Source organism: Antedon mediterranea, chromosome 4, assembly GCF_964355755.1.
Source record: "Antedon mediterranea chromosome 4, ecAntMedi1.1, whole genome shotgun sequence".
In the NCBI taxonomy this organism is placed as follows: Eukaryota; Metazoa; Echinodermata; class Crinoidea; order Comatulida; family Antedonidae; genus Antedon; species Antedon mediterranea.
Window position 1 is genome coordinate 22,716,037 of NC_092673.1, and position 16,423 is coordinate 22,732,459.

Genomic DNA, 16,423 nt, shown 5'->3' on the forward strand with positions numbered 1-16,423 from the left:
ACTTATACAAATATCAAATCTACAATATATTTATTTACTAAATTGTTAACGGTTAGACCTAGAAATAAATGTAAACACATAAGAGATACACTACACATTTTGGAATCGAATCATTAGTGAGTATACGTATAGCCTAATTAGTAACAAAATACAAACATGTATACTGCAGGTATGACACATGTATGACCACGCCCCTTGTGATGGCTTTATCTAACTTAACCGTCCAATAACGAGTTAATTCGTTGGTACAATCATTTTAATTGGCTGCCGCGTTAGCAACCACCTGTCAAAAGATTTACACTGAGCATGCGTACATTGCGATCGATGACGAAGCTGAAAGAAAAAGTCGCGCTTCACATCTGCTTTCGAAAACGAGGGCGGGGAGAGATACACAGTGCAGGCAAACGGTAACTTAGCTTTTTGAAAGCATTCAAGCTCGTGTTCTTTTGAAAATCAAACTTATACTCATTTGCATAATCTCATCTTGATGTATATAAACGATAAATCTAAGAGTTGGCCTACACAATCTCTTCGGAGTTTACTAGAACAGCTAGAACCTAATTTTTGAAACAATTGTGTTATTATCATTATCATTTCGTGTTTCGAGTATCTTACTGTGCAGAAATGCCTAGATCATTCCTTGTAAAGAAAGTGCCTAGCAAAAAGATTGTTTACGCCGGTAACAGAGATGTAGAAATACAGAGCCGTATTGGAAGTGCATTTACACCAGTCGCTCCAAGAGTAAAAGGTACGTTCAATATAAACAAAATATATTTATTTTAATGTTGTTATATTAATTTTCTCATGTAAAATTTTATTTAAAAAAAATAATGTTTAATATTCTATTTGATCATTCTGTTTTATTTTTAATTTAATTGTTTACGTATAGGGGTTTAAGTACGAGGGACATTTAAACTAAATTAACTATTAAACATGTAATATAATTCAAACAGTTTAATAACATATTGTAATAGAACACCTTACTTAAATACTTAAATAAATAGGTTTTTAAATAAATTATAATCAAACGAATTACTGGAACCTATACTTTTGAAATAATATGCTATATATTTGGTGTATTTTACTTTGTCCTACGAATATTCAGTTATTTACATGACACAAAAAATAGATAAAAATTAAACTAGATATTAATTTGTGCAAACAATCAGCTCAGAGTGTAAATAACTTCATTGGATTATGTTTAAGCATGGAGAAATAAGTTCCTAACTTATTTCTCCATGGTTTAAGCATAGAGATATTACATTGAATATTTACATGATTGCTAAGCCTACAATGTCGCGTGCCTGTGCACGATAAGAATCTGTTGATTGTACAGTATATCTTAGGCCTGGCCTGGAAATAAAACAAACAACAAACTTATCAGTCATATATACATATAAAGAAATATCTATGCAGCTGTTAAAATCTAGGAAACTGATTTTCGCCGATTCGTTATCTGTCTGAATACCGGCAGCTGTCGATACAAAAAAAATTAAACAATATTGTTCAAATTTAGCAAAGAGTATGTTTAACATGCAGAGTTAGGTCTATGCATGTATTATTACAAGTATATTTCATGTATAATCTTAATATCCTTTTACTAAAACAAAAATGTTTCATAAATAAAATATGAAGGGAAAAATAGGAAGATAGGCATATTATGTATGAACAATATAATATAGGACTAATGCTATTTATTTTTCCTGTGGTACTGATTGAACTATACGGTAATAAGCTAAACAAAATAATTTCATTTAGAAGCGGGCCTGGGAAATTAAAAGACGATCGAACGTGTTTAAAATTGTTAGTATTTATTCAGATTACATAATATTACAATATTGAATTAACCGCTATTTTCAAATTGTCTTTCATTTTATTCTACCGTGATTATTATATAAGTCTGGTTTAGTGCGCTGGTTTTGTTTGGGTGTGAAAACCTGAACATAAATGCGTGATTTACGTAGTGTTAGCACCTACACCTATTCAATACAATTCAATGACACGATGGGTATGACCAGGTCTGACTGATCAAAAGACGACCTGATCACCTATTGTTTTATGTCCGGTTTTGAAACAATTTTACGTATCTCTACAAATTAACACACATCTTCAGACAATGTGCTATGATTGTTGCACAAGCTTTGAAATGCCTTTTCGCATTAAATAACTCTAAGGAAATAATTATAGGTTGCGAGGAATAGTATAGTTAGTGTTTAGAAAAAGACGGGGAGGTGTTAACGCTATTGACAAAGGCTGGGAAAGAGTCGATATCCCGCTCAATATGTTGTCTGTCTACTGGTTAAAATCACAGCATATTAAAATCATTGCAGGGCATATTCAACTCGTTATTTTCCCATCGATATTCCATATTTATAGTTTAATATCTGGAAATTCGTTGTAAATATTTACATGCTTCTATTTCCAATAATAAGCTTTTAATATATATCGCAATATGTTAATATAAAACACAAGTCGTCGTCGTTAAAATTCGTTAATATAGTTTTCATGAAATGACTATACAGCTATATTTAGATAATTTAAACGAAATTTTGCAGATAAAGACTTCATAGAGGCCCATCCAAGCGTGATACAGGTGGCCTATTGAGCCATTATACCCGCCTGTTACATTCGATCTTACTGCCGCGATAAAGTCGCGTGTCGTCCCATCTCGTCGTTTAGTACGCTTGATCGTGTACTCATCTGGGCGGAAATTGTTTTTCTTTGATTTACAAAAAAAAAATTGTTTAAACAAATCATACATGATTCTTATAATTATTTAAATAATTATTTTTATTTTACAGATGTACCACGTAATTATGAACCATGGGAACGAGGAACATTTAGACCATTTGAGGAGCCAGCAGTTCCGTCGAAACAACTGAGTCCAACACTAGCCATATCTACTAAACTAGCACAACTTTCGGCAAAGACGTCAGAGCGACAAACGTCGCCATCCTCGGGTCAGAGATGGCCAAGTGAGATTACAGCATACAACATCCCCTCTCCACCCGCAAACGGTACGTCTAATATTCATTGTCAAATAAATTAACCGATGTAAATACTTCGTTGTTAAATTGAATTAAAAATTTATTGACTGTAAGAATACATCAAAACAATGAAAAGATGAAGTTATGAATAAATTATAACCCTTTCAATAAGCACAACTGTTCAAATTCTCACGCTTGTAACACGCATGCGTTAGTTCAATATTATTCGATATGAATACATTACGGTTTATGTTTGCATGCTAATTTTGTGTCGACATTTAAAACAAAATAAAGTTTATTGTGATGATTTGAAACGATAAAAAGCATTCAGTATATTTTATAAATTGTATTTATTCTTTTATTTTAAAGGTGTTATAAGTCGTGAAATGTCGGAGCTCTTAAAGGATGGCACTTTAAGTTATACTGATGTATACCGCGCACGATTTGCTCAACTTGAGGAGATTATAAATTCAGTTTCTCCTGATGAACTAAATTGGTACCGCCATTCTTCACTAAGCATTCCGTCCCCGTACGCTACGGCCATGTTACCCAGAGATATCGATCTTACAGTTCCACCGCAGCGACGGTACTCTGCCGATTTAGACGAAGTTAGTTCACTTTCACACAGGGCTGCTCAAGGTACCTTCAGGTGTTTGGACTGTACCAAAGTTTTCAGCACGCCGCACGGTCTTGAAGTACATGTACGACGTTCGCATAGCGGCAAGCGACCGTATGCTTGCGAGATTTGCAATAAGACATTTGGACATGCCGTCAGCTTAAACCAGCATAAAGCGGTTCATAGTCAAGATAGGACATTCCAATGTAAAGAATGTGGAAAGAGTTTTAAGAGATCATCAACCTTATCAACACATATGCTAATACATTCGGATACCAGACCATATCCATGTGAATATTGCGGAAAGCGATTCCACCAGAAATCAGATATGAAGAAACACACGTATATACATACAGGTAGGCTTAACTTCAAACTTTTAACCTAACGAATAATTTCATACTATGCATAGCTCTAAATATAATAATATTAATGAATTTGAATAATGAGCGATAGTTAAAATGGAACGAATATACCGTGTTTATCAATTATATAATGCAGTGTAAAACTACCATCTTCAAATTTAATCGTTAGAACTACAGAGCAAATTATTATATATCGCGATGCCTATTGGGTAGAGATGTAATTTTCCTTTGTGTAAAATGATTAATTTTACTGGTATTGCATTCTGTTTAAACAAGTTTATAGATCAAAATAAGTGTTTTAATACAGATACAAAACATATAAAAATAATAAAATCTTCATTTTTCCATTGCAAAGACTCGAAAATGATTAATATTACTGGTATAATATTTGGTTTAAACAATTTTATAGATCAAAATGTTTTGTGCAAATGCGGTTAACGTTTTAATAAAACTGTAAAATTAGTTGATCTAATAACACATAGGCATAAATACAATATATAAAATATTCACTGGGCACGTGCATTCAATATTTTTTTGCTTTACTGACTTAATAAGTTTGCTAATTTCTATGAAATATTAGCACATTCCGAGTTTTTAATTCGTGTAATTTGTAACACAAGTCAATTTTAAGATTCTAAAATAACTATTTGCCATCTGTGTGTTGTGCGGGCGTCGGGCGCAACAACGCTATCATTTGCAATTTAATTAATAAGCGCTTTCAACGATTACAACCAGTATTGCCCAATTATTTTTCATTGTATTTAAATTTGTCCACAAGCAATCTGTTAAATTAGAATTATTCAGTATATGTAAACGTTAGTTGTGATTTAATAAATATAATCGGCTTAAACTTCCAATCCGATTACTATATCGAAGTTCAATTGACAGATTGAAAACGAATTTTAATAAGCATGCGCAATGACAGTAATTACTGTGATTGTAACGCCAAGCTGAACTCTGAATAATTTCACCTAATTGGCATTTTTTAACCGATAAAATGTTTTCAAAACATTGTTCGTTGATAAATGACATCGTACGCAAATATTACATGCATTTTAAATTATATGTACAAAACGTGCGACGTTGATGGTTGATTAATAATTTTATTTAATTATATTTTACAGGAGAGAAGCCACATACATGTCTTGTGTGCGGAAAAGCATTCAGCCAGTCATCCAACTTGATCACGCATAGTCGCAAACATACAGGTTACAAGCCGTTTGGCTGCAAAATCTGCGGTAGAGCTTTCCAACGAAAAGTAGACCTCAGACGACATTTTGAGACCCAGCACCCCGATCAGGAACGACCCGTCATAACATCTAGGCCTCCAGCTATCACAACTATTAACGTCCCAGTTATAAACACAGCAGAAATGATCAAAGCATAAGAAAATTTTAACGAATTTTAAACAGAGATACATTCCAATTAAATAACATTGTAATATTTAAGTATAAAATAAATTATATACGCATTTTGACTCTTCACGCGACTTCGAATTTGTTTTCATTCACTAAAAAAAAAAAAAACCTGAACAAACAGTGAATATATATTTTCTTATCTATGCAAAACTAAGAGTTAGGCCCATAAGAATATAAATTAATTTTAACATAGAATAGTCCACAATAAAAGAGTTGATAATTCAATTGTATTAGAGCAGGAGGCTGGTGGATTATTAATAGTACTTTTAAAAAAATTCGATTTTGATACCGAATCATTATTGTAAAATTGCAAATAAGTTTATTGTATATGTCTGAATATTGTATTATTTTTTGTTATAAATAAATTGTATTATACTTTGTGAATAAGATGCAGAAGATTAAAATAATAAAAATGTAAAGAATATTAATTTTGAATTATATACGATTTTATTTGCGGATTGTTTGAATTTGTATCCGAACATAGATAGTTGAGTATTTATGTCTTGAGGACTGATGAATGGTTGTGGAATGAGTTCATATGCCCGCGTCACCGACACAGGACACACAGACGAACTGAAAATCATTGAAACACTATTGATACATAATGTTCGATCGAAATTTTACTAATTTTTCGACTGGTCTGCGCCGACTGAAGCCGAGAAGGCCTATATTATAAAACCTACATAATTAAAGATTTGAAGTTGAGAAACATGACAGAGATGATGTTTGAAGACAATAGGCCTACAACAAAAATGATGATGACGTGTTTACGACCGATTTTTTTCCCGTACACGACACGGAGTGTCGGAGACGGTTCTAATGTAAACGTTTAAACACGTTTTCCAACGTATCGTGTCGTTATCGTGTCGTTATCGTATCTAGTGAAAATGGCGCTTAATACTTCCTACTGTGTTGACGATGATGGGGAGCGCAACATAAACAAAACTAAAGCTCTGTCTAAACTATCAAAACGTGACAAAAAATATATGGACATGATGATGTCATATCACTACCATATTTAAGCATATCACTACCATATTTGGGCACATCATACTTTTTTTGTCAAACTAGTTTTATAGTGCCGACAGAGTTTAGGGGATTCAAATTCTTCAATAGAAAATTAAGAAACAGTTAAAATTGAATAACAATACTCTTTTATAACAGCTACATTCTTATATAATCCAATAGAAACACCAAACAAAAAGCGAAGGACAAAACAGTAAACAATTATTATAGATAATAACATTTAACATCTTCATTCTTTATACCATTTTATAATACAAAATAGATGTTCATATTCTTCATTTTTTAGTATTCCACATAAGAAAATCAGACAACGAAATTATAAATATTTCGCTGTTTATGAATAAAAATCATTTCTTTCGATAGTAAATTGTAATCTTAACAGACCGATTATATCTACACGTTTTCAAAAATCATAAATCATATATAAAAATATGCACAAACGCTGTAGAAGAATTTGAATATTTTCAAAGGGAAATCAAATTGCAACATACTAACAAGAAATCTCATGCGTACTATTTATTTATTTTTTTATTTATTCAGGTTTTTATAGTAAAAAAAATGCAGCCCGAAGGCTGAAATTGTTGATTTACAAAAATATAGGCCTATATATGGAAACACAAATATTTAAAAAATACAAAATTATAAATGATGAGACTATACCTTTCTTCGTATGTTTAACAACAGTTTCATTTAAAATAATCTCAATTGAAGACGGTGATAATAAATTAATTTAATATTAATAGCATTCAAAACATTCTTTAATATTCTTATTTTTGTTTGCATTCTGTTTTTTATCGTTTTTTTTTAAGTAAATTTTAAAAAACATTAGCGTAACGGAGTATTTCGTAGGTGCCAATTTATTACATTTTCATGTACGGTAATTATGTATGTATAGACGGTATGAGTCAATACATTGAATATATATATAAAAAACTCTTTATAATGTATGATATCATGATTTGGAATATTTATTTAACAGTAACAATTTCCAAGGCGGGGAGGACCAAAAAAAAAAGAAGAAAACAAAACCAGATAAACGAATACATTAATAAAAGAAGAAATAGATAGGAAAAAAAAACCATGTTTGCCACAATTAGAGAGGAAAACAACACAGAGGCATAAACAGAACAGACGACCGCAATCTGGCCCGATAAGTATAACATGAAGATATAAATATTTAATTCTATAAATGACTTTTACAAAATAATGTCGTCGAAACAAATTCAAAGATTGTCATGTCTATCTGTAGCAAGAAATCACATTCTTGCTTTCATTTATTTAAAAAGGCAAGCGTCATAAATGATAAAGCAAAGTATATGACTAGCCGGCTGTATCATACATACATTACTACCTACTGACTCTTTTTCAGTATCGTAGGAAGATTCTGTGACATGTTCGTCACATTATTACAGCTGTTAAAAGGAAAGCATAACATAATAAAAGGAGACCTCTCAAACCTATGATCAAAGGTTTAATATCAATAGATAGATACACTTATATTTTGAAATTCATTTTTCTCCATGGTGTAGGCCTGTATTTAGAAATACGCCTTATACCATAGAATAACAATTTTTTTTCAAAAGAAAAAAAAAAGTAGTTTATCTTTATTTTTCCTCAATGCTTTACTAAACTAATTATAAATCAGTCGTTAAGAATCGGCAAAAAAAATCCAAACAAAATATTACAACAACAAAAAACGAGTTAAAAGGATTGTGATGCATAATATAAACATAAAATCGGCTATGTATTTAAAAATATGCTTCTTTCAATTAGTAAAAATATACTGGCTCAGAAACGACTTGGCCTAGCATTCAGGTCTGTCATTATCCGCCTAGTCTTTAACTATAACTAGTTTGAAGTTTGTACGCTGTAACGAGGTGTTAGCCATGTGTGAAATTCCGGTAAACTGTTCATATTTATCGGTCGTTCTAGATTAGATAGTCAGCGATAATTATTATGTCTCTACACTCAAAATGAAACATTTAAATCAGGTATTAACTTCGTAACGAAAAGGTGCCATACCGTCTCTATCAAATTGATCATGGCAACAAAATATGCTATTTCTTGAGTTACTCAAATCAGATATACAGTAGTTAGCGTGAAGACTGTTTTTAAAAGATAATAAATAAAAGTATTTAAATCATGACTTTTTCAATTATATAAAAAATGCTGTATACAAACAATGAAACTTGTATGAGACCTCACTCAAAAATATATTCATATTCCGATATTTTGCCGAAAATTGTAATATAGCAATACTATAATATCCGTTAAAAATCGTTATACTTTTCTTGATATTGATTGATCTAATTTAACGCAACGGAAATTGAAAAATAAAATTACAAAACAGTATTGCAAACAAAATATATATTGATTGCGACGCCAAGTGCAATTCCTCCTTAATTTCAATCAACGTTAACATTTATTTTCTTTCTTTCAATCAATTACAATAAAACAAATGAATAGGTATTTATTGGTATTTATTAGTAATGCTAAAGATAGGCATAGATTGGAAATTTCAGAATGATTTTCTCGGAAAGTTAGCTTTATCGGGTAGAACAAAGTATTGGGAAAAACTCGTCATATTTTGGATCACATTTTGAGGATTCATTTAAATTTCAATAATAATACCGGTACCCTAAACTAGAAACTTATTACTTGGATTACATTAAAAAGACATGCATGTTTGATTCTAGATACACACAACTTGTGTAAATATTATAAACAGGTTTTTGACATTTAATAATACTTTAAACATAATGAAACACCACATGTACAGAACAAATTCTAAACCGCCCGGTGATATACTGAAAATGTATTCATTAATTTGAAAAGATAAGATGAGGAAATCTGTGAGAATGAGAACAAGTCTTTACAACCGAGATTCGAACCCCAAAACTTTTGCTTATTTTTGTATATAAAATAAAAAATCTTTAAAAAATCATATAAAAGAAATTTACTTAATTTTAATAATTACTTGAAAAAAAATGTTGTTTACATTCATAATTATATTTTTAATTTAACTTTACTATCGACATATTTATGCCATGTAAAAGCCTTGAAAGCGCTATGATGTTTAATGAGGATATGTAACAACATTTTAACCAAGGTCAGACGTATTTAACGACCTTTCCATAATATAGACAAACAATTTCAATTTGATTGGTGGAGGGCAATCTGGGGGAATGATTTTGTATGAGGAAGGGGTGTACGAGGTAGTGTTTGGAAGTGGGATGGAGGGGTTGGTGGGGTTGGGTTGGTTAGGATGGGGTTATCGGTAGTAAATGGTAGATCAAATACTTATAGGTAACTGATGTCGTGTACACTGTGGCTCAGTAGAGTTGTTGTATATATAATATTGAATTATCATTTATTTTTTGAATTTTTTTTAATCCAACACATTGTGAGCATGTGACTACAAATCCATAGTTGTATATATATTTTTATGAGGATTAGAAAGTGGTTGTCTTTCTTTGAGAAACATCCTGATCAGAGACAGGACCTGAACCAGGAACAACATTTAAGTATGTTACCACTATACAGTGTCACTGCTTAACTACCACACCCCTACATTTGACAAATGGATTCACATTTAAAACAATAAAAAAAAAACCAATTGCGATATTTTCATGGGGAAACTTTAAACTAGCAGATTCTTGGTGCTATCATTTTCCAGTATCATATGCCAAATTCATACGCCTAACCAAACCTTGATTATACATACAGGCATCTTATGTGAAAGATATTATGACACTGTGTATTACAGAATTTGCTTATGATACTGGACAGATATTGGTTGATTATTATCTGGGTTGCAAAGGGAGAAAAAACATTGGGACTCTCTGTCTTTAAAGGAATTCCCTATGATTATCATTGTCCTCTTATAAGTTTAAAGGATCTTTTTCCACACTTGAATACATCTGTACAAACTCGTCAAGCTTTTCATATTCAATATGAACCTTCTTCAACATGGCCGACAGAAAGTTAACGCCAGAAGAAGATCTCATTGCTGCTGATACAAATTCATTTTTATCAACCAACCTGTAAAAACAATCGAAAAAATCTCGTAAAAAATTTTATCAGATTTTGATCTTTGCAAATTGCAAAAAGAAAAAGACTATAACTATTTATTGAATGCAGTAATCAGCATAGCATGACTGTTTAGGAAAATAAAAACATGAAATATTTCTTTTAAAAAGCAGTAATGATAGTATCATGTGATTTTTTAGAAAGTGTATTCGCTTTACCTAGCCAATTGTTATAAATTGTTTGTTATTAAAAAAGTACATACACACTCATTTCAAGGTATTGTAACATATGCAAACAATTGTCATATAAGATTGTCATATAAAAAAAAATCAATCAATCAACTTAATTGTTTTATAAAAAAAGTACATTGAAAAATTGTTTTTCTTGACAGAACTAGAAAATAGTATCATTTAAAACAAAATAAAACATTCCATTTTACAGTTTAAAAATGGTATTATACAATTTACAAAAAGTGTCATGCATATTTTAATTTTTCTTTATATTATATGAACGGATCAACACTTGATAGCAGCCTTTTGTAACAATACACATAACCCTCAAGATAGCCAATGAGATGTTTCTCTAGCCACAGACTGAATATAAAAGTGCATTGTTGGTGCACAGATTCATTTGTCTGCGACTCTACAATCTTTAAAACATATTTAACATGTATAGTTCCCCAAAACATAAAAAATGAAGATTATAAAATAAAGAACCCACTTTCAAAAATACACAAACCAATAGTGGTGTTTATAGTCTATGAGAGCTGCTTACCTGGATAAACTGACAATAGCCAGTGCTCTCCAGAGGGAGGGTTTATATATGAAAAGTTAAAGTTCCTAGAATACTCCTGAATCATAATGGACTAGTCCACAACTACGCCCTGATGTGGAAATGTACTACTGTCATCATTAGGCACGAAATAGACGAAAAAACTTACAAATGTAAATTTAACCAAAAATGACAATTTTTGAATATTGCTAATAAATTACACCTTTCTTCATGTAAATAATTTGTTTCCTAATGCAATTTTTATTTTAAAGTAAATAAATATTACGCAATATTCAACCAAAGATATTTAACTATTATTTTATCAAGGGGACAATATATCTTCTAGTAACACAACACACAATTTTTTCAAATTTTATATGTATTTTGTATGCTAGCTCCAATGAACAACAACCGTGATCTTGGCCTTTGTGGATAAAATTAAGTTGAATTGAACATGAAAGTTGCTGTTATTCTTACTTTATTGAAAACATCAATTAAAGTAACATTAATGATTATTGTATATCCGTAACAAAATTTAAGTTTCAAATATGATACAGGCCACAATCCACTGGGAATATATAAAGATTGAAAACACATTAGATTGATGATCAAACGCAACAAAATAATTTTCAAAGAGAATGATGCTTATTAATGCTAGAGTACCTCCTCAATCATAAAAAGATTAATTAAGAATGTAAGACTGCATCTTGTTAATTAACTTAGGTTTCTTCATTAATGTCTCAGACCATATCCTTGTAATACTGCATTCTGAATAACCATTTCTTTGAATATAGAAGACAAAAAATCTATATGCTGCTAAATTTGTAAAAGCTGAATTGAATTTAGAGGAAAATAAACAAATTCCCTTATAAACATTTTCAATCCCAAAGAAGACAAATCAACATTTTTTTTCATCAAGCAAATTGCACCACTAATAATGTACAACTGTTGAAAATGATGGTATCTACGGAAGTAGTAACTGTATCAAATGACATAAAAACTGGTATAAAATGCATCATTTTGTGATTTATAAATCTCCAATAACTTTTTATGTTTTATATTTAGCATAATTTCATATTTCTCTCCCAAATATCCTACCAGCCTTCCTTAATCTATCAATCTCTAACATATGTCCACACTAAACAACTGACACCACACATTTAGACACACAAAGGACAAAGTCTATAAAAAATATTGTTATACAATTTAATACTATATAACAAATGATATAGCATAAAAGATATAGAAACGGTTTGGAGAATAGAAGAAAACAGACAGGACTGGAGAAAAGCAATCCGAGATATAAGCAAAGCAGGGAACGATGCGGGAAAGTCATCAGACTATCTGGCGGACCGGGAATAAAAAAAATAAAAAATAACAAATGATAAACAAACACAGTTTGGTCTTTTACAACACTATTTCATTCAACTTTACAGCTAATACTCTTGTAAACAGAAAATAGGCCTAAATCTGTTTGCTAAAAAAGTGATTATCTGAGAAAATGAGCACATTTGTACAGAATGGAACTATACAATTCTTAGATACATGATACATTCTATGCTCTCATCACATCTAGTTCCACATCTTTTCTGCTTAAGTGGTAAATTCTATTTTTACAGTACAGTATTTAAAGCTTGAAACATATAGCATATGGTACATGATACTTTGCAAAGTCACTGCATCACCTCTGTTAAGAAGATAAATTTATATTAGAGTATTTTAAAAGACACTGAATATAGGGCTATGGAACATTTTCAAAGCCTGAAAATCAATTATGGCTCCACATAGCTTTTGATAAGCTAAAAGTTTAGAGTATTTATAATATTGAATACATGGTACATTTTCAAGGCCTAACAATCAAATCGGGTTCCACTTCTTTTCTGCTAAGAAAGCAAATTCTATTTAACAGTATTTTAGGCTTGAACAAAACAAAATTGCCTAAGGTTTGTAGAATTATGATAAACCAATTGTACAGCGGCCAGTAATGAATTGCTTGTCAGTATGATTAATAGCTAAGGCGAAATCATAACCGCAACCTGTACGAAATCCTTCCCAAAGGAATCGAGAAAATTAAGTCTTCGAAATAACGAGTGCGAGACCGCAGTGTTCACCAGTGCGTGACCAATTTTGTAACGAAGTGAGATAAGAGAAGAAAAAGATTGTGTTTAGATTGATCAAATATAACCTCCTAGGACAAGCAAAGAATATTATTGTCATCCCACTCAAATAATGTTGTTTTAATCAGTTTTTGGAGTGTTTAGGAAATCTCGGTGGAAGTTTAAAACAATCCTAATTAAAATATACTTGAATGATATGACAAGATAATAAAAAAGCAAAAGGATCAGTATGATATGAAATTAAAGAGAATTTGATGATCAAAAACATACCTTTATTCTACTTAATTGAGATGTACTGAATATAATAAAATGAAAAGGAGTTTGTTTACATTTGTAAAAATATGGTTTGTTCTAGTACTAAGAATATTATATTAGTATTGAGAAAGAACAAAATGTGAAAACAAATTCAGTCCATTAGTAAACTATTACATTATTATAGTTATTTATTACAGAAAAATCTATTTTATTATTTTATTACAAGTTATGATTACAATAAAAAAAATATTTCTGAAAAATCAATATTAATAGTCTATATAATTAGTGTATACAAATTGTGTTTAAACTATTATGTGATGTAATATTAAACAAATTAAAATAAAAGTTTGTTTAAAAATTATTAATTTATTCATATAAATATCAAATAAAATCAAGTTAATTTAGTAATATTATATTTAGTGTGTTTGAAACTTATGATTTAATATTAAAATAAACTAAAATTAACAAAAGTTTATTTTAAAAATTACTCTTATAATAATTTATTAATCATATTTTTTAAGTCTCAAATCAAAAATGGCATGCTCTGAAAAATCCCAACCAAATCAAATAGGATTAAACAAGATTCAGGTTGATTAATAAATTCATAACGCGACTAAAGAACAGCAATTTGCGAGAAGACAATATCATAAATTGGCTATTGAATGCTATTAAGCATTTATCAGCATACAATATTCAGTGTGTATTTTACGAGCACCATGGCATCCCAAAGTATTTTTCATTTCTTCACAGTTTCAACTTGTGAAAACGGCGAGCTAAATTGACTTGCATTGTTTTTAACGATAGCTTGTTCTGACACCATTTCTGTGATCTTCTTTTTATAGGACATGCTAATTGTCTTCATTAGGTGGTCGTTCTCGTCGGGGTTTAATTTGAATTCTTCTCGGCGATGACTTTATATGAGAATCTAGGTGTCTAGTTGATATGAGATGTGTCAAATATGATTCTGATACGTGTAAATTATTCAGAGGAATTAAATCCGGATCAGAATGACAAACATTGAAAATTAGCGCCAATAAAAAAATGTTTCTAAGCATTCACAGTGTATGTGTTAATACAGGGTGTTTTTTGGAAACTTAGGAATTTATAAACAAGATACAGACAAACAAATAGAACCTAGATTATTTAATAAAAATTCCAATGAGTTTGTTTTTGCTGTGTTGGTTTTCGCAGCAAAGAAGAGGTAATTTCTATGTTATATATTCTAACTACGTCAGCCTAAACATACTGAAGGCTAGCAAAACCAGGAAAGTCAACACTAACATATCCTTATGTATCGGAGGCAGAGACCAGCATACCTAAAGAAGATCTCGCTGGAATAACGGCACACAGAAGTTAATTGTGGCACTGTGGCTTGGTAGTTGACATGCTTGCTCACCAATCCTAGGTTCAAATCCTGTCCCAACTTTCTCATATGAAAACAACAATAACATGAAAATGACAATTAGTGATTATCAGAATAGGGATAACAACAATAACATGAAAATGACAATAGTGATTATCAGAATAGGGATAACAACAATAACATAAAAATGACAATAGTGATTATCAGAATAGGGAAAACAACAATAACATGAAAATGACAATAGTGATTATCAGAATAGGGATAACAACAATAACATGAAAATGACAATAGTGATTATCAGAATAGGGATAACAACAATAACATGAAAATGACAATAGTGATTATCAGAATAGGGATAACAACAACATTTAATTAGGAAGTGATTAGTAAAACTGTAATGATTATCAGCATTATTATGACAATGATGATGATATTTATATAAATGATAATCATTTTTGTTGTTGCAGATTGTAACGGCGTTTATATTTTTTGTAATTATGTACTCAAAAAAGCTTTGATAATTTGTGCACATTTTATGAACTCTGCAACATCCTTTTGTATCCTCAATTAATAGGGATAACAATGCATCACAATGCATATACCATATCTGGATATAATATAATCACAATGCCTGATGTTGATTTCTAAAAACCCTTTCCAATTATAAACAGGGATACTATGGATTTAATCATAATACCTAATCTTATATAGACAATGAGAATAATCACCAACAAAATAAATTAATTAAAAACCTAATTTCTAATGACTTAATGCTGATTTTTCTTTACATTCTAAACCTCTTTTTGGAAAATCATACAAAATAATATTGCAAAATGTGTGCATAAATCATAAATGAAAAATAATAACTAAATGAATAAATAAGGTAAATATCTATTGTTTAAATAATATAATTTGTTTAGGAATTCAATGAAGACCTGGTTACTTTTGGACCTACAGTATATCTATATATACATTATACCTAATTCCAAGATAGGCAAACACAAGTTTGGGAAAAAAACTCATTGATGAAATAATGATAATAAAATGGTTTACAAATTAAATTTTGAATTTTACAAATATTCTTGACATCATTATTAACATTATTGAGTATTACAGAGTATATTCACTGTTTGAACTGTCATTTGTACAAAGTCTTGATTAAGATGTCAAAATAAAAATATTTAATGATATTTCTGTAAGTGATCTAAAATCTCTTTTATCTAACACCTCTAGTGAGGAACCCTTCGAGGTAATTTTGCAAACGGTTTCAGATATTTTTTATAAAAACTTGCTTAGTTTACGATTTCATTATCACTTAAATATGTGTCACATGCATAAGATGGTATTTCCGCGCCGTTGACTACACGACTCCCTGTTCAACCACGCACGTTAAATGAAGTGAGATTACGATTTGATGAGAAGAAGAGCTTTCCAATCTGGCTGACGATGTATATTCAACATTGAGAATCGTGGATCAAC

General features: G+C 30.4%; 2 protein-coding genes across 3 annotated transcripts in view; one reads left to right on the forward strand and one right to left on the reverse strand.

Moving 5' to 3' along the window:
* The first annotated feature begins 351 nt into the window (after positions 1 to 351).
* On the forward strand, positions 352 to 5,776 carry LOC140046944 (uncharacterized). The gene is made up of 4 exons (XM_072091712.1): positions 352 to 748; positions 2,802 to 3,017; positions 3,357 to 3,959; positions 5,090 to 5,776. Exons 1-4 carry the CDS (start codon positions 625 to 627, stop codon positions 5,350 to 5,352), a joined length of 1,206 nt encoding a protein of 401 aa, XP_071947813.1. The 5' UTR covers positions 352 to 624; the 3' UTR covers positions 5,353 to 5,776.
* A 3,018-nt stretch (positions 5,777 to 8,794) lies between these two features.
* The window catches only part of LOC140046943 (putative RNA polymerase II subunit B1 CTD phosphatase rpap2), a 51,950-nt gene continuing 44,321 nt past the window's right edge, over positions 8,795 to 16,423 (reverse strand). For both annotated transcript variants that reach the window (XM_072091710.1, XM_072091711.1), the window contains one exon: positions 8,795 to 10,450. In XM_072091710.1, the coding sequence (XP_071947811.1) occupies positions 10,291 to 10,450 (160 nt within the window). In that variant the 3' untranslated portion in view covers positions 8,795 to 10,290. The remainder of the gene's footprint in view (positions 10,451 to 16,423) is intronic.

Coding starts and splice junctions, on each gene's coding strand:
- LOC140046944 (XM_072091712.1), top strand. CDS start 625: ATGCCTAGATCATTCCTTGTAAAGAAAGTGCCTAGCAAAAAGATTGTT. Junction 3,018..3,356: donor CCCCTCTCCACCCGCAAACG/GTACGTCTAATA, acceptor TTTATTTTAAAG/GTGTTATAAGTCGTGAAATG. Junction 3,960..5,089: donor ACACACGTATATACATACAG/GTAGGCTTAACT, acceptor TATATTTTACAG/GAGAGAAGCCACATACATGT.